The 19,429-nt window shown below is 35.0% G+C and overlaps 2 protein-coding genes across 4 annotated transcripts; both read right to left on the reverse strand.

Annotated features, from left to right (window-relative positions):
• Nucleotides 1-7,942: 7,942 nt before the first annotated feature.
• LOC122304562 lies at nucleotides 7,943-8,605 on the reverse strand. The gene has a single exon (XM_043116824.1). It carries the CDS (start codon nucleotides 8,603-8,605, stop codon nucleotides 7,943-7,945), a length of 663 nt encoding a protein of 220 aa, XP_042972758.1.
• Nucleotides 8,606-10,069: 1,464 nt separating this feature from the next.
• On the reverse strand, nucleotides 10,070-17,228 carry LOC122303499 (26S proteasome non-ATPase regulatory subunit 12 homolog A-like). Of its 3 annotated transcripts, none has more exons than XM_043115305.1 (12): nucleotides 17,074-17,228; nucleotides 16,779-16,973; nucleotides 14,985-15,092; nucleotides 14,780-14,884; nucleotides 14,588-14,644; nucleotides 14,241-14,437; nucleotides 11,520-11,619; nucleotides 11,336-11,448; nucleotides 11,070-11,223; nucleotides 10,894-10,971; nucleotides 10,459-10,699; nucleotides 10,070-10,280 (listed from the first exon to the last, which is right to left on the reverse strand). In XM_043115305.1, exons 1-11 carry the CDS (start codon nucleotides 17,074-17,076, stop codon nucleotides 10,481-10,483), a joined length of 1,329 nt encoding a protein of 442 aa, XP_042971239.1. In that variant the 5' UTR covers nucleotides 17,077-17,228; the 3' UTR covers nucleotides 10,070-10,280; nucleotides 10,459-10,480. The 3 variants fall into 3 exon arrangements, with proteins under 3 accessions (XP_042971239.1, XP_042971238.1, XP_042971240.1); XM_043115304.1 differs by having other exon boundaries at nucleotides 10,070-10,331; XM_043115306.1 differs by having other exon boundaries at nucleotides 10,070-10,344.
• Nucleotides 17,229-19,429: the final 2,201 nt, after the last annotated feature.

A 19,429-nucleotide genomic window follows, 5' to 3' on the forward strand; every position in this document is an offset into this window, starting at 1 on the left:
AAATTTTCTATCTGGACAAGAAATTTTCTAGGCGAGTGGTGAATAAATTTTCTTGGCGTGCTGAAGAAATTTTCTCGACGTGCGTTCGTGGTTCTAGCTGGAGAAGAAATTTTCTAGGGTTCAGGTGAGAAAGAATGGGTGAGATAGAAGAAGAAGAAGCCGTCGACTGAGAGGGAGGAGTTGAGCAAGAGATCGGAGATGGTCTGAGGGAGAGCCGAACGGCGTCGTGAGAGGGAGAAGGACTAAGGGAGAGCGTTCGAAAATGGTCTGAGGAGAATGAAGCGTTCGGAGATGGATCTGAGGAGAATGACGCTGGGTTCCACTGACTGATTTGAAATTGGGTGAAAAAATCGTGATGTGGCTCCGAACCGGGTTCGCCACGTAAGGAGTGCAGAGTGCATTTGGAAAACCGGAGGCTGAGTAGTTTTTTTGAAGGCACAATTGATACTTGAACAAGTAACAAGACTTTGATGGCTTTCTTTCACTATTTTAAAATTGTTATATAATCTGTCAAGTAGTGTTATTAGGCTAAGAATTGAGATTCATTACTATATTATCCGACCATGACTTCTAGGAATAAGAGCATGGTTGAGAGAAGATGAAAAGAGAAGTAAATCCATCTCCAAATCAGTGGGTGAAAATTGCATCCCAAGTGTTTGTTCTATTGTTTTTTACAAGTTTAATTCATTTGTTACACACTTTTTCTAAGTCTCTTAGTTTTGGTAATTTTAGAATCATAGATTTATTTTTATTTTCAGTTTAATTCGAGTTTGAACTTCCAAAACAGCCACTAATCATATTCTTAATTCAGTTCACACTTCCTTAATAAATAGTCCACATTTTAGTTCAAGACTTTCTTCTTTTCAAAATTTCTTGTCACCATAAACGTCAATATTTTATCTTGTGATTATAAAAGGTTTTCTTAATTCTCATTATCCATGTGAATTCGATTTTGGGATTTACCCTTGTATTATTTTGACAGCTTCTACGCTTGGAAAACAAAATTATAAGCTGATCAAGTTTTTGGCGCCGTTACCGAGGACAACGAGTGTTTGTCAAAGCATTCTCTTTTTCCTGAGAGGACGTTTGTGGAGTTGTGAACATTTTCACAGCCTGGGTGATATCTTTACCTCTCATTTTACTTGTTTACTTTTATCTTATTTTGTCCTAAACTTGCATGTCTAGTTGGGCTAGAGGTAGCAGATATAGACTTGTTAGGGTTGAATCATCAACCTCATCATCGAGTGCATCATCTGTTTCTCTTAATTCAACATTTGAATCATCATTTGACACTCATAGTAACATGACTGAAGAAGAAGGACACAATGATAGGGAAATGATAAATCCCAACAAGACACTTAGAGAATATTTGCATCCTGTTAGGACCACCACTCCAGCATGCATTATTACACATTGGAATGCTCATAATTTCAATTTTAAATCTGGAATGATACCATTATTGACACATTTTCATGGGATAGATTCTGAAAATCCCTACTTGCACATCAAGGAGTTTGAGGAAGTATGCTCCACATTTTTGGATCAAAATTGTATTGAAGAGATTGTTAGATTGAAGTTGTTTCCTTTTTCTCTTAAGGACAAAGCAAAAACATGATTGAATGCATTGAGGCCAAGATCCATTGGAACATGACAAGAAATGCAAACTGAATTTCTGAAAAAGTTTTTCCCAATACATTACACCAGTTCTTTAAAGAGACAAATCATGAATTTTCTAAAAAAGAAAATGAAACTTTTTATCAAAGTTGGGAAAGATTAAAAAATCTCTTAAATGCTTGTCCACACCATGGTTACAAGAATTGGCGCGTCATTAGTTTTTTTTATGAAGCTTTGGTACCTAAGATGCGACAATTTGTCGAAACCATGTGTAATGGATAACTCTTTAATAAGGAACCGGAAGAAGCATTTGCATATTTTGATTACTTGGCTGAAAACGCTCAATCATGGGACACTTCTTGTGTCTATGATAGAGCTGAACCATTGAGGACCATAAGTGGGGGGGGGGGGGTAAATATGTTTTAAATGAGAAGGATGATTTGAAAGCCAAATTTGCCTTATTGTCAAAAAAATTGGAGGCGATTGAGTTGAAGAAAGTGCATGAAATTCAGGACATTCCAAAACAAGGAAAATGTAACATTTGTGAGGATATTAGCCATCTAAAATCTGAATGTCCTACCATTCCAGCTTTTAAAGAAGTTTTTGTGATGCTTCTCACCCTGTGAACATGATTTCTAAGCATTTCCCTGCACCATATTCTAACACTTATAATACAGGTTGAAGAAATCATCCCAATTTCAATTAGAGAAATGATCATCCCACAAATTCAGCACATCCAGGAGCTAGTGCACCTCAATATTCAGTTCATACCCAGCAAAATGCACTAATTCCAGCCCCTAGAAGACCTATCGATGATCCATTTCAACAAATGGCTTTACTCTTCAGCAGTTCATGCAAAGTCAAACCACCATAAATAACCAAACTTCTCAAGCCATCAATGACATAAAGAATAATTTGACCAAGCTGAACACAACCTTGAGTACGCAAGAGAAAGGAAAATTCTCATCTCAACCTTAACCAAATCCTCAAGTCCAAATTGCTACTATAGAGTCTTCATCTTCTTCAGAAGCAAATGTCAGGACTTGCAAGACCGTAATAACTCTCCATAGTGGCAAAGAAGTTGATACATTGGGTAATAAAGCTGGCAAGAAATGTGAAAGTTTCATTTCTAATGCACAAGGTAAAAATTCTGATGTTAATGTTTCTTTGGAACCAAAGGTAACTCCTCCAGCACTCTTTCCTCAAAGATTGGTTCCTTTACATAAAGATAAACATCATGATGAGATTTTAGACATTTACAGACAAGTGTGCATTAACATTCATGTTCTTGATGCCATTGAACAAATCCCCACATATGCCAAATTTTTGAAATATTTGTGTACGGTTAAAAGAAGACTTAATGTGCAAAAGAAGGCATTTCTCACGGAACAAGTCAGCACCATTATCCAATCCAATACTCCTCCTAAGTATAAAGATCCGAGTTCTCCAACAATAGTTTGTGTTATAGGAAGCCCCAAAATAGGCCAAGCACTACTAGACTTAGGTTCTAGTATCAATTTGCTTCCTTATAACACCTATGAACAACTTGGTTTAGGAGAGTTGAAACCAACTTCTATCATCTTGCAATTGGCCGACTGTTCAATTAAAAAGCCTAGGAGATTGGTAGAAGATGTGTTGGTGCAAGTGGATAAATTTTATTATCCCGTTGATTTTGTGGTATTAGATATTCAATTAACTCCTCACTCTGTTTTTCAAGCACCTGTCATTTTAGGGAGGCTATTTTTGGCTACTTCCAACGCTTTGATAAATTGTCGAAATGGCATCCTTAAATTGACTTTTGGAAATATGACATTGGAGTTAAATGTGTTCAATACTTGTAGGGAACCACAAGATTTGAAAGAACTCCAGGAAATGAATTGTTTGGAATTTTTACTTGCTGAAGAATTTTTTTTATTAGAGCAAGAGAGTCAAATGGAACATTTTTTACCTGGAACCTTAGAAAATAGTGAATTGTTGGATACTAATGCAGTAAATTCTGGTGCACGTAGCAAAATGGACTCATTGTGGCATCTCAAATTCAAAAATCTACCACTTCAATCCATATATCAGCAACCATCGGATGAAGTTTCTCCATCACTGGTTTTGAAACTATTACCTGAATCGATGAAATATGTTTTTCTTGGGCCAACTAACATTTTTTCATGTATTATCTCATCTTCTTTGTCAGTTAAGCAAGATGAGCAACTCCAACGGGTTCTTAAGCAACATAAATGAGCACTTGGATAGTCGATTGCCGACATAAAATGAATCAGCCCCACCATTTGCACATATCGAATTTTCTTGGAGGAAAATTTATTACCAACTCGAGAAATGCAAAGGAGGTTGAATCCTACAATGAAGGAGATGGTTAAAAATGAAGTCTTGAAACTCTTGGATGTAGGTATCATCTATCCTATCTCGGATAGTCAATGGGTAAGTCCTACTCAAGTAGTTCCTAAGAAATTTGGGGTTACAATTGTGAAAAATGAAAAAAATGAATTAATCTCAACTAAGACCATCACAGGATGGCGCATGTGCATTGATTTTATGAAACTAAATGCTGTCACAAGAAATGACCATTTTCCATTACCATTTTTATACCAAACTTTGGAAAGAGTTGCGGGCCATAGTTTTTATTGTTTTCTTGATAGTTTTTCGGGATATTATCAAATAGAAATAGCCCTTAAAGACTAAGAAAAAACTACTTTTACTGCTCGTTTGGAACTTTTGTATTTAAGAAAATGCCCTTTGGACTTTGTAATGCACTCGCCACATTTCAGCGATGCATGTTAAGCATTTTTAGTGACATGGTTGAACATATCTTGGAGGTGTTTATGGATGATTTTTCAATCTATGGTAATTCATTTGATGCATGCCTTACTTACCTCACTGTTGTTTTGGCTCAATGTGAAGAGAAAAATTTGCTTTTAAATTGGAAAAAATGTCATTTTATGGTGCGGCAAGGTATTGTCGTTGGTCACATCATCTCAGCCCGACGCATTGAAGTTGATAAATCTAAAATTGATCTAATATCGACGTTACCCATTCCAAAATCAGTCAAAGATATTAGATCATTTTTTGGACATGTCGGGTTTTATAGGCGTTTCATAAAAAACTTTAGCTCCATATCAAGACCTTTGTGTGAGGTGTTAGCTAAGGATTGCGTGTTTAATTGGACTGATGCATGTCAAGTTGCTTTTGAGCAACTCAAATCTATGCTTGTCACTGCACCTATAAATCAACCACCTGACTGGTCATTGCCATTTGAGATCATGTGTGACGCCAGTGACCTTGCCATAGGTGCTGTCCTTGGTAAGCGGAGATGTAAGCTTCCATTTGTGATTTATTATGCAAGCAAAACACTTGATGCAGCTCAGAAAAATTACTCCACCACTGAAAAGGAGTTACTAGCAGTTGTTTTTGCTTTGGATAAATTTAGAACTTACATTTTAGGCTCTCCAATTGTTATTTTCGCTGACCATGCAGCTCTTAAATATTTGCTCACAAAGAAAGATGTCAAGCCTCGACTGATTAGATGGATTTTGTTATTACAGGAATTTAATATCAACATCAAGGATAAAAAGGGAGTAGAAAATGTGGTTGCCGATCATTTATCTCGACTCGTCGTTGAAAATTCTGAACCTACTACTCTCATTTCAAATTCCTTTCCAGATGAACAGTTTTTAGCTGTTGATTCTTTACCTTGGTTTGCTGATATTGTCAATTTCTTGGTGACAGGACACACCCCACCACATTGGAGCTCTCAAGACATCAAAAAATTTAAATTGGAGGTTAGATCTTTCTTTTATGATGACCCCTATTTATTCAAATATTGTTCTGATCAAATTTTGAGGAAATGTGTGCCTAATTGTGACATTCCACACATATTAAATTTTTTTCATGGTAGTGCGTGTGGAGGCCACTTTTCAGCTAAGAAAACAGTGGCTAAAATCTTGCAATGTGGTTATTATTGGCCCCACATGTTCAAGGATGCTTACATTTTTGTAAGGCATGTGAACCATGTCAAAAGTTAGGAGGAATCACCCGTAGAAACATGATGCCCTTACAACCCATTTTAGCATTAGAAATTTTTGATTGTTGGGGGGTTGATTTTATGGGTCCTTTTCCGTCTTCTTTTGGTTATCTTTACATTCTTGTTACTGTGGACTATATTTCTAAATGGGTCGAGACAATACCATGTAGAACCAATGATCATCAAGTGGTGTTAAAATTTTTGAAAGACAACATTTTCACTCGGTTTGGGATACCAAGGGTTTTAATTAGTGATGGAGGTTCCCACTTTTGTAATAAACCATTTGCGGCGTTAATGAAAAAATATGGGGTCCATCACAAAATTTCAACTCCTTATCATCCTCAAACCAATGGCCAAGTTGAGTTGGCCAACCGTGAAATCAAAACCATTCTTGAAAAAACAGTCAACCCAAATAGGAAAGATTGGTCTTTAAGACTTTCAGACACCTTATGGGCTTATAGGACAGCTTTTAAAATTGTTTTAAGCATGTCTCCCTATCATTTGGTTTACGGTAAAGCATGTCATCTCCTTATTGAGCTAGAACACAAAACTTATTGGGCTATCAAGCACTTTAACTTTTCTACTAACAATTCTGGTGTTTTAAGGAAATTAGAGCTGAATGAATTAGAAGAGTTGAGACACGATGCCTACGATAATGCCAAACTTTATAATGAGAGAACTAAGGCTTTCCACGATAAGCACATTTTGAGAAATAGTTTTTCTTCCCAATCAAAAGGTTCTCCTCTACAACTCTAGACTCCACGTGTTTGCCGGTAAATTTCGATCCAAATGGAGTAGTCCTTATATTGTTCAGACAGTGTTTCCTCATGGGGTTGTTGAAATCCTCAATCCACACAATGGTAATATCTTTAAGGTTAATGGACAGCGACTCAAACATTTTCTTGACCATTTTTCACCAGAGGATACCACCATCCATCTATTGGACCCTGACCCTCCAACCGAGCCTTGATGTTTGACTTGTTTGTCATCTTATTTCACTTCTTTCTTGCATTTTTCTGTTTTACCTTTTAGTTTATGCAGGTGTGTTTTTCTCTCTTCTATTTTTCGTTGTTCTCTTCTTGTCATATGTTTCTCTTCTGACCAGATAACCCTTCATTCCCTTCACTATCACTTTGTTTTTTCTTTTGACATTGTTTTTATCATTGAGGACAATGCTCATTTTAAGTTGGGGGTGGAGAATTTCATTTTTTCTTTCACATGCTAGGTGTCCCTTTTGTTGTGTGTCCCTCCTATAGTTTGATGGAGTTCGATGTTCACTTTTATGAAACTTCTTGACTAAATTTTAGAAATTACTGTTTTCAAACTTCTATACTTGGGAAAGGAGTGTTGGAATTATGGGTTGCGGTAACCCCGAATGGTTCGGATTTTAGCTCAACATAGAAGTTCATATTTTATATTCAATTACTTGAGAAAGGGAGATGCATGAAGTAGCTGATTGCTATTTTTGACAGTACACAAATTGAATACCTTGGTTGCCTTTCTATTTCAATAAGTCTAGTTTAAGATTGCAACAAACAAGAACTCTAATGAATCATTTCGGTTTTTAAAATAATAATAATAATAATAAAATTAAAAAATAAAATAAAATACACATCGTTTAAGTAATCTAGTGGTAAAGGTCGACTTATGAAAGTGTGGGTAGGCGCACATTCATAGGTCTGATTCCCCCTAAAAAACCAAGAGGTGTAGTAATTTAGTGGTAAGGGCCGACTTGTGAAAGTGTGGGTAGGCGCACATTCATAGGTTTGATTCCCCCTAGAAAACCAACAGGTGCGGCAACCTAGTGGTAAGGGCTTATTTGTGAAAGTGTGGGTAGGCGCACATTTATAGATTTGACCCCCCCCAGGGAAACTGAAAAGAAAAAAAAAAAGAAAAAAAATAAGATCGCAATGGTTTTAAATTAGAGTAAGATCGCTTGTGATTCTTTATGACAAGGTGCTAATATTGGTGAAGATATAACGAAATGTTAGTCAACCTTGGTAATCTTGCCACACACTTGCTACACTTAGTGAGCTGCAATCTTCTATACATTTTTCCTACTTGAGTGTTGAATATGCCATGAGTTTTTACAAAAGCTTTGATCTGGTCTGTCTTGGTTTTAATACCCATTTTGACAATAATCTCTAGTCTATTGCATAGATTTTTTACTTCAGTTATCCTATTTGAGTGTTGAATATCCCTACTTCCCCATCTCCGAGTGTATCTTCTTCCCTGTCGTGCTATTACCAGACGGCACAAATGATTGAACTTTCGACCCCCTAATTCCACTCGCAACTAACTACCAAATTGCTTGTTGTCCACCATCACAGACGTGAAATTGGGACATCTAGATTTCTCATGAATAACACAACCACATTGCAAACAAAACCTTGGAAGTTTTTCATACTGTATGGGAACCCAGGTCTTCAATCCTCGCAGCATCACAATTCTTCCCCTCGCCAGTGGTTTCCTCAAATCTAACAAGATTTTCACCCGCAAAGAGATATCCCACCCCACATCATCATCATCATCAACTTCCACGTCCTCTGCTACTCCAAGCAAACTCTCCAGTTTTGTTCCTGACATCCAAACGAGAGGCAAGTTATGAAACTGAACCCACATGGCTGCCATATCAAAAGACACATTCTCGAGAGTAGTAAACCCATCAAATTCCTTCATCACGAACAAATTACCATCAAAGAGCCAAGGCCTCTCATTTTCCACCCGATGTTTATCTGCGTGGGTAGCAAAAGTGATAATAAAAATGTTTTGCCCCATCTCAGTGATAGTTGATTCAACAACAGCTTTCCCAATCTGTCTCTCAGACCAGATCTTCCCAATTAAACTTCGATCACCCCTTTTGAGGACCTCAATGATCCCATCTCCCTCGATATCTATGGCCACCCATTCATCCTCATTTAATTGTAGATTCTCCCATATCTCTTGAAGTTTTTTCATAGGAAAATGACCTCCGGTGAGGATGCACTCAAACACCACCTCTAACTCTCTTGAGAGAAAACTAGAGAGGAGACTGCATGCACTTCTTATTAGTATTAAAATATAATATTTTAAACTTTTAATAAAAAAATTCTCATCTCACTCTTCAAACCTAACTATATATCACTTTTGTTTACAACTCTGACATCTCGCATAGCGTGGAAAAGTTAGGGCGCCCTGGTTGTTTGCATTGCACTAAATGCTAGGTTGAACAAGCATTGATCTGTTTAATGAGGTTTAAATATTTAGAATATATATATATTTATATGAGAAAAGCTTCTTTGCCGTGGGAAAAAACCTAACTCTATCTCGCTTTTGTTTACAACTCTGACATCTAGCATAGTGTAGAAAAGTTGGGGCGCCCTGGTTGTTTGCGTTGCAACTAAATGCTAGGTTGAACAGGCATATTGATCTGTTTAATGAGGTTTAAATATTTAGAATATCTTAATATATATATATATATATTTATGAGAAAAGCTTCTTTGCTGCCCCAATGTTGACCGCTGGTCAATATATATATATATATATATATTTATTTAATGATTAAAAAAATAATTTTAAATATATTAATATATTTTTTTATTTTTTAAAAATATTTAAATCTATTAAAAAATATGAAAAAAATAAAAAAAATAAATAAATGCTAACGGTTAGAAGGAACCGTACTACTCAAGCGGCAGAGTAGCCTACTCCTATATATATTATTATAGTAGTAAAGCTATTTGAGTTAAAAGTATTTTATTGTAATTTGAAAAAAAATAAATAAAAATATTATAAAATTAAAATTTTATTTGAATAGAATTTTTATTTTTAAATTAGAAAAATTAGATTTTTTTTTTAGAAATTAAAAAAATTGTGTTTTAAGTAGTAATTAAATGAAAAAATTAAAAATTAAAAAATATTATATATTTGAATGATATATGAAAAAAAAAAATTCTAAAAAATGCTTTAGAACAGTCGTGTTGCCAAAAGAATCTTAAGATTGCAATTCTGTAAATAATAATAAAATATTGAATAATAAAGAACACTCTACTACCCAAGCATCGCCTAAACGGCATTGTTGCACAGAATGAAGCGCCCACGCCTCCATTGAGTTATATTATGACAGTTTATTGAATACCAAATATGTGCACCAATGCAAATAATTTTTTTTTCTTCTTTTAAGCATTTTTTCAGCATCGTTAACCATTAAATAAAATAAAATGAGTGGTCACATTTAGTGGACATTTTTTGAGTATCATTCTAGTATTTTCCTAATTGGATATTCTGCATTTACTGAACTACGAAGATTCACATGGGAAAGCAATAATTTCTGATCACACTCATTAATCAAAATGTTGCACCGTAAAAATAAAATTGATATTTAAAAAAGAAAAAGAAAAAAAAAAGATGATGAAAGAAATCGGGTGGAAACTATCTGGAAGATGACCAATCTCCATAAACGGAGAAAAAATAGTGCACTAAAATTTCCTTCCACTGCTAAAAGCAAGCCCATTCAGGTTCCTGTTATTAGTCAGTGGCAAGGTATGTGCCGTTAGTATACAGAACCATGTCCAAGTTTGGTATTTTTGACCCGACAGACAAAATAATAACTTGCGGAGAGAAGACCTGATAATGCATGCCTGACCAATCCAATCTGCAAAGGCGATGATCAATATTCAATACTGATTTAAGCGCCTCTTAAGTCCTGAAAATGACATCTTCATTATAGCAAGTTTTAAAGAAGTATTAAGCAACAGTGTCACCTGAAAGAAGTGTTCAATTCATTTTCTTGTATTTCTAATTCAGGATAAAGATGAGAGAGAGAGTTCTACCAGCAATCGGGGAGTGTCTTTTTCAAATTTTTAGAGCAGCTTTGTGAACCATTGTTTCTTTGTGTATTTGGTGGCAACTCTTCTCGACAAGATCAAGCAGCTTTTCCAAGTTCATTGACCACGAATTAAGGATGGCATTGCTATCCTTCGCTGTTTGGAAACAGACTATTCCCATTGGCCTGTCTATCTTTGCCACAAGTGCCTTTGACACAACCATCTCTGAGAGATGCTTCTCAGCTTCCTAAATTGAGGACAAGAAAATTACAATGCTTCATACTGGAAGATAAATTGAATTTATAGGAACCAAGCAAATTAAAATATTCATGTACAATTTTCCAGACTCTAATGAATTAGAGCAGTGTCAGGCAGATTAATCACCAGGACTGGATGTCATAAAATATTCATGTGCGTTTTAGGAAAGTTGCAATAACAAACCTGGATACTAAGGCACAACAGTTCTGCAAGTCTCTTCAAGGTAATCCTCGAGTAATACTTTGAAACAACGAGAATATTCTGAAAAATCGTCAAATGAATTGCTAATGAATAGAGTGATTGCCAACAATATTAGGTGAAAAGGAAGGCATCTAACTTTTGAAACTACAGAAAATTACATGTTCAATTATCCTCTGTCTAAGGTCTTCTGCGGCTTTGTCGCCTAGATCACCTCCAAGCATGCTCTTTTCATTCTCAAAGTCATTCTTGTATGTATCCCAAAGTGACGTCCATTGGATGACTTCCATTGTCACCAGCTGTTTTAATAGTGACCTATAGCACATCAAACACAGCCTCCAGCATCAACCAATAATAACAGCAGTTATTGAACAAGTAAACCAGAGGAAGACATGAAAACAAGAATAACACAAATGAAAAGAAGTGCCTGAAATTTTGAATTTCGGAGAGATTCTTGTCCTCCAAGGTGGAATTAAGAAGGCTTGACTGCATCGGATCGTGTGGTGACAGCACTAAGTACCAACAGATTTTCCTCAGAATCTTCAAGAAGGGCAATGTCAGAGGAAGTTCCAACAGTATTAGGAAAGAGATGGAATGTAAAAGAGCATTACCGGAATCCACTGCTCTGGGTTTTCTTTGACAGAGGGAATGTCATAAATTGCCTTGTAGCAACGACAAATTTCAAGGTAGTCATTGTTATGGGTGTAATACCTACAGAGATAATGAAAGATCAAGCATACGATAAAAGCAAAAATATAATCCTCACATCGAGCATCATCAATAAAGACAGTTCTACGGAATCAATTATGTGAATGGTATAATGTTGTGTTTCTGCGAGGTGACGAGGACTTTGTGGGATTATTTTTTTACAGGACTTTGCGTATCGTGGGTCATGCCTTTTAGATTTGTGGATTTTCTAGCTAGCTGGAGAGGTCTCCGAGGTAATTCACAGGTTGCAGTAATCTGGAAAATGGTCCCTATTTGCATGTGTTGGTGTATATGGCAGGAACGAAATGACAGAAGCTTCGAAAACCGCGAGAAGACAATGGAGGAGCTGAAAATCTTTTTCTTTAAAACATTGTTCTCATGGCTGGGGCCCATTGTTTGTAACGGACTAAATGTCCTTGACTTTTCACTATCAGTTGTGAACTCTAGTTAGGTATTTTTCATGTATACTCCCTCTGTACTTGAGCTTTGCCTACTTTTATGAATAAAATACCTTGATTACTGATCAAAAAAATAATAATGTTGTGTTTTGGACGTCTTTCCAGATATCAGGATTGACATGGTTTGAGCAGATATATGGTTAGAGAGTTACTTCTCTGATCCAGCAGGCCATTTAGAAGACACCGACACATTCACTTAATAATTAGTACTACAAATCCAAGGAAAATAGTGATAGTGGAAGTTCCGAGATGGTGGTTGTGAGCGTTCTAATGTGCATGCACTAGGCTATCTTTACAGAAGATAGAACTGCCCACCAAAAACATTTTTTTTATTTATAAGAAAGACAGTTTTAGTCATCGAATGAAATAGGTGAAGCCCATGTACACAGGATGTATACAGAAGAAAACAGCTAAATACATTCTATAAGAAAGACAATTTTTTTTTTGTAAGCCCATGCCCACCAAAAACATTGTAACCACAAGAATTCATGTGTATTATTCTTTCCTACCAAATCACAGGACTGTTTAATCCATTTTCTACCTCTAGCATCTGCACCAAGCAACAGATGAAATTCACAGAGCTCAAAACCGAATTCAATTGTGGTTCACAGCCTAGTACAACTAGCACTTGTGTAAAATAAAGAAAAATTTATTGCTTCTTAAAGTAACAGTAAATCATCATTATCACAACGCTCACGACATGAGACAGTGAACAATAACCCAAAACCTGCTTGCTTAGAGGATCAAACTTTTGATAGGTATATTTCATTTTTATTTTTTTTACAGGGAGGATCAAACTGTTCCTGTCTGCTTTTTCTTTTTTTGATTTATGACCCATACAAATGGAAAACTCTTTTGTTGTATGCCCCATACCCAAAAACAAATCTTAGGTAGATCCTAACATGAATTATGTACACATGGATCTTGATCATTTGTGTAATGAGGATCACAATCACTGATACAGTTTGGGTACCAAACTACGTTATCAATATATTTACAGAAAAGCCTTTGATATTGTGATACCAAAGCATGTGGTATCAATATATTATCCTGGATTTGAAGTACCAATATATTTAATAGGAAACTATTATTTGGATATTGTGATACATAATCAATCCTATTTATTTTTGTTAGTCCTGGAATAAATCAAATCCAATCCAACATTCATGTTTCTTAAATTACTCACACACACACACACGTATATATACATTTATATATATATATATATCCTATGAATTGATTTTGCAATGGAAACTATTATAGAAGTTCAAATTGGTTTCATTTGTTCAGATATTGATCGGTCTTGGTTTGGCATGGTTTACAAATTACTGGTTCATAGAATAAAACTGACATAGTTACATAGTATAGCTAAAACCAACTTGACTAGGAGCCAAGACATTTTTTGTTTTTTTTTTTTGTTTTTGGATAGGTAATCAAGAAGTTTTATTCATAAGAGAAGGCAAAGCCCAAGTACACAGGAGCAGCTAAGACAGATATGGCCAACTAATAAAGCCTGATATTCTTGTAGAAACAAGTAAACAGTACATAATGTGAATGAAGGAAAACAAATGTGGAAACAATCAAGTCATTAATAACTCAAATCCAGTATCTTTATTCCATTGGTCGTTTGTAATAGATTTTAATAGCATGAACATTCATGACTGACTTGTATCTTTAGACAATCATGCATAGGTGTTGCTCTTGTTTATGTCCATGTATTTGGGCTATGCCTACTTTTCTCATGAATAAAATTCTTCTTTACTGATAAAATAAAAAAAAATAAAAAAACCTCAAATCCAGTAAGAAAGCATGTGGAGTACAACTAGTACCAGAATAATATATGCCATTAACCCATGCCCCTGGAATTAGAAACAATTCAACTTCTCACAAGACATTTTTTCTAGGAAGATTTCACTGGGTACTTGTGTATCAATTTCACTTTCTGAAGGTGGTTTTATATGTAAAAACTTTTACAGTGCAAAATACTTTCACCAACACAAAGCACACTAAACAGAGAACCAGGGCAATCATACATGAAGAACTAAGAATGTGACTTCATTAAAACTTCACAAAGAGAATAAAAAATCAATCATAAACAAGAAGATCATAACAAAAGATAAAAAATAAATTCCAGTGAAGAAAAAAAAAAAGGTAGGACCAATGTACCTTATCATTAATTCATAATAGATTCGCTTCAACTCCAACAAAGATGGTATGTCAGCAGGAGGCTCTTCGACCATGTTGTCACCTTCTTTAGGCTTTTTCTTTTCTTTTGAAGTATCAGCATCAAAAACTCTTGGACTGATCTTCCTCGACAATATCTGAGCACGAACATAATCCTGGCGGTCTAGACACAAACGTACCTGGGAATTTATCAACCAAGCAATGTTACTACCATCAGTTTCAAAACAACTCCCCCGTCCACTCGGGGCTCCACGAGAAAAACAAATCAAAAAAGAGAAGTCTCCTTCTATCGACCACAGGTCCTGAGAACAGAAAAGGCAGGCACATACTTGTTCAAGAATGAATGCAATTTTCTCGGTTTTTGCCATGGCACCAAAAGTTTCCACCTGCAAAGCTTGGTAATCAAAAAGATGTACAAGGAAAAAGAATGCATGTCTCATAACTCCAACTATTGATTGAGTTCTTAGATCAGAATAAAATATATAAGGATGCTATCACGAAATGAGACAACCTAAACTTACAGCAATTTCTTGCATCAGGTCTGCAGCTTCAGCTATAAGCCCCTGTCCTTCCTTGATCTTTGCAAGTTTCTTGATCAACCTCGCTCTTTCAATCTCCACATATATCTAAAGGGCAATGGACTTTATTTAAATAAAGCACAATAAGACATATAGTGGTAAACTAGCTACCTGATTACAGGCATGAAACCTATCAAAATATGCTTACCTTCCCCGCAGATACATTATTTAGTGTTTTAATGAGCTCTATACGGGCTTCAAGGTCTGGTGTCTCATCTATATACTGCATTGCTTGCTGGACCATGGCAGTCACAGCCTGTGTACAAACAGAAAGCTCCATGAAAAAAGTATCGACCAAAGCATCTTTTGCATTGAAAAACAAGACACCCACATGAGAGAGAGAGAGAGAGAGAGAGAGAGAGAGAGAGAGAGAGAGAGAGAGAGAGGAAAGAACCAAATAACTGTTAGCTGCAATTTAACTCGTTTGTTTTCATAGATGAGTTGAGATGAGTTGAAATTAAAATTAAAAGTTGGATAAAATATTGTTAGAATATATTTTTTTAATATTATTTTTATTTTGGGATTTGAAAATTTTGAATTTTTTATCTTATTTTGTGTGGGGACTTAGGAAAGTTGTACTGATTAAATTAGATGAGATGAAATGAGATGAGTTGAGTTGGTTTGTGAAAACAAAATTTACCACTAAAATTATCATTGTTTTCAGCATCTCAAGTGAAGCGTAGATTATTTCAGGACTCTGTAACCCGAGTCTTATATCTACTTATAAAAAAAACTGATGCATAGATGATTGAAACTCTTGAATCATACCACAATAAATTAAATGAAGTTCAAAGCAGTCCATGCCTAGGGCAGGCAAATTCATTTGGCACGCCATACATAAATACAGATCCACTCAAATTCATATGAGATCATACGATTGCATGCAAGAATATGCATAGAGATACCATCCTAATTTCTTCATATAGTACTTTAAAAAAATCCTTCATACAGTCAATAGCCTCAATAACCTGTCTGTTAATTTGCAACAAACCAATATTCCCTTCTAAATATTATTGCAGTCTGTAGTCCATATCATTTTATGATCCATTGCAGCACACGGTGTATAAAACTTCCAAAATAAGATATTACTGATCAATATGTTGATGTGTTATTATTTGCTCAAGATGACTAAAACTAAAACAAACAATGCCAACATATACTTACAAACATAGACAAACAAGTACGTACATTCCAACTAATGCGTCTCAAAAATGGATATGTTTTATCCTACCTAATTATCCAGAGCCCCAAAATATTTCAATTAGTGTTTTAATGCCACAATTTAAAATAAATGAGATTAAAAAAAGTCATGAAACGGTAAGCATATCCAAGCTAAGCGCATAACTTGAAAGCCTACCGACCAAATATTATGAGAACTACTACATCTACACAAGCTTTTTATAAAAATTAAGTTACATGCTCAGTTGGCAAAGTCTTGACTCAGCAAAAAGTTAACTAAAGAATTGAACTCATGGGAAAACTGATTAATACTTCGGCATGTAAAATCACTTTTGTAGAACTCATGTTTAAAAGGAGGAATTCTCTTTTACCATACATAGAGTCCCAATTATCCTGTCAACTCGAATAAATTTTGAAAAAACGGCGCCTAAGAAGAGAATTGGAACAAAAAGAATCCTTACCTAAGTATACAAAACTCAAGCCGATAAAATCAAGTCTCATACTCATGTGTACCTCGACCCCCCTCTTCCCAGTTTTTCTTGTCAAATCGTCGTTAAAGGGAAACTAATACACTGTTAAAACAACCAGAACCCTACCCAGAGAGAAAAAGCAACCAAAACCCTGAATCAAACATTAAAGATTCAACCAGGCTACTGTTCCTAAATCACTATAGACCCACCACAGCAGCAACCGAAATGAACACAAACTTAAACCGAACCAACAAATCAACCACAGATACAATTCCTCCAGAACCCTGAGATACCTGCTTAAGCTGACCCCGGCGCTTCGACAAGAGAACAATCTGATCGTTGAGGGTCGCCCAGGCTCGCGCTTCGAAGCAGAGCAGAAGAATGTCAGTGACAGCCTTTTTGGTGCCGGCCACATCACCGGCCAGCCTCATCTGCTTCTCCACATTCAGCAATTGCTCTATCGCAGCCTCTAGATTGCCCCCGCCTTCCTGAGAATTTTCGAAGAATTGTAGAAAAAATAAAAGCTTCATAATAATCTGAGAGATTATGAATTAGATTGAACTTCATATCTAGGAAAAAGGAGATTACCATTGAAATCGTTCTGAAATTCGATCAAAACCCTAGCAGAGAGAAAAAAGAAGCGACTACAGACGAGAGAGGCGCGTGGATAAAAGCGATTGTAATTGTTTGAAGAACACGGAAGGCACTTTGATTAAAACTTAAAATTGCAATAATGTCCTTGAGATTCGTTATATTTGTGTTTTTTTTTTACCGGAATCCCGAATCTTTGTTTATATTTCATTTTTAGTAGTTGCATTTACGGAAAATTTTGATAAAGAGTTTTACTATATACAAGTAAAGTCGCGTATTAATCTGTGTATTAATATTGATTCATTCATATTTAAAATTTAAATTAACATAATTTTTAATAAAATCTATTTTTTAACTAATCACATCAAATTAATACATAAATTAATGCACAATTATACTTGCAATTATATATTTCCTTTGACAAAAAAGAAATTAGAAAGAGCGATAAAAGTTAAAGTAAATTTATTTATTATCTTAATTCCTATCATTTTCTTATTATTTCATAATATAATATTAAATAATTAAAAATTATTTATTATATTTTAATTATAAACTTATTATCTAATATAATATTATTATAAAATGATAAATATTAAGACGATGAATAGATTTTTTCTAAAAATTATATGTTTTTTTTTTAAAAAGACAAAAGTTACAAACTTACATGTCAAGTCTATGACTAGAGTAACAATTTATGCGGATCCTATTATTTCATGTGAAATTATGAGTATTAAATTATATTAGTTAACTTAAATTTAACTCATTAATGAACGAATAATATGAAAGAACTCATTTAATTTGTTTAGTAATTAGTTTTTAATGATTTTACCTAAATATTACCCATTTAATATGTTTCAATCTGGTTAACTCATTTCAACTTGTTTAACCTGTTTCATTTATACTGGTTGATCTATCCCGCATATTTATTTTTTAATCCAAGTAATATAATTTTATATATAATCCAATAATAATTATATAAATAATTCATAATTAGAATTGGATTCCTGATAAAATATTTTATTATCAATATCCAAACCAATAATATATAAGAAAATTCATATTTTCATTAAATAGAATTATATATTAACAAAAAAGATTAATAGTCTAAGATATGATGTAATCAATTACTAATATTAATATTAAATGTTCCTAACAACCTCAATGAAGATCTCCATTTTATTTGAAAGAGGTAGCTTTGATCGCATTCCTTATATGTAACAAATTTAGCAAATAATCATGTTTAATTAATGAAACTCTTTCAATTTATGGGTGTTTAGTCTTTAGTGCACAGTACACAATATACATATCAAACACACATTTGATTAATAATAGCAACAACAAAAAACATTTTGGTCACAACATTCTCCAACCTAGTTCAACTTGCGATCATGTTGTTTTACTTGTAGACACCTATTAATAAAATAAATATGATAAACAATATCAAGTAATGCCAATTAAGACTAGAGAATTCATTCTAGCCGGTCGGGCTGACATTCCCCATATAACAGCCACCCACTAATATTTATATACGTAAGACTTCCACCATAGTTAATATGAACCTTTGTTACACTGAATACTGAAAATGAATTTCATCGTCTCAAGTGCCCTTCAGACTTCTCTGTCCTTCTACGAAACAAATCTCGCCCACCACTTTCTTCCCTTCGCAACACTGCCTTCCCCTTACCCTCCGCGAACGAAACCCCTCCCACCCCTTCCCGTAATCTGAAACCCCACCCCTTCCCGTAAGCTGCCTCCGCGAACAAAACCCCCCTCCCAACCCCTTCCTGTAAGCTAAAACCACACCATTTCCCGTAATCTAAAACCCCACCCCTTCCCATAAGCGAAAACGAAACCCCATTCCCATCCCCATCGCAGCTTCGGAATCGGGTCTTCCGTTCACAGCAGCACACAATCCCTTCGAGTAGATCTACGTAGTCCCTTCGGAGTCGTGACACCCATTCCTGGTATGCCCATTGCCGCTCTTAAATTGAAAACCTAAAACTTGAATGTCCTATATAAACTTGAATACATTATTTGAAAGATTTCTGAGTAGGACTAGTATTCTATTTCCAACATTTGGCTCGTATTTTTCTGCAATTTTCTATATACACTTGCTTAGATTTGTGGATATAATTGTTAATGCCCTCATGAAGTTCACAAAACAGATCAGTAACACCCCTATCAGATAGCACAAATACACCTTTCACGCTTATTCTTCAAATTTAAAAGGAATTTGGATGCATTTCTTGTCCTACTTGAAGCCATGAATTAGTTTCCTGCTCTACTTTATTTGAAAGATTTCTATATGTCAATAATTAACAGATCACATATGTATAAGACTTTAATTTTGGGC

Source organism: Carya illinoinensis, chromosome 3 (genome assembly GCF_018687715.1).
Source record: "Carya illinoinensis cultivar Pawnee chromosome 3, C.illinoinensisPawnee_v1, whole genome shotgun sequence".
Lineage (NCBI taxonomy): Eukaryota > Viridiplantae > Streptophyta > Magnoliopsida > Fagales > Juglandaceae > Carya > Carya illinoinensis.

Coding starts and splice junctions, on each gene's coding strand:
- LOC122304562 (XM_043116824.1), bottom strand. CDS start 8,605: ATGAAAAAACTTCAAGAGATATGGGAGAATCTACAATTAAATGAGGAT.
- LOC122303499 (XM_043115305.1), bottom strand. Junction 11,620..14,240: donor TATTATGAATTAATGATAAG/GTACATTGGTCC, acceptor TTATCTCTGTAG/GTATTACACCCATAACAATG. Junction 11,224..11,335: donor TCCGAAATTCAAAATTTCAG/GCACTTCTTTTC, acceptor GATGTGCTATAG/GTCACTATTAAAACAGCTGG.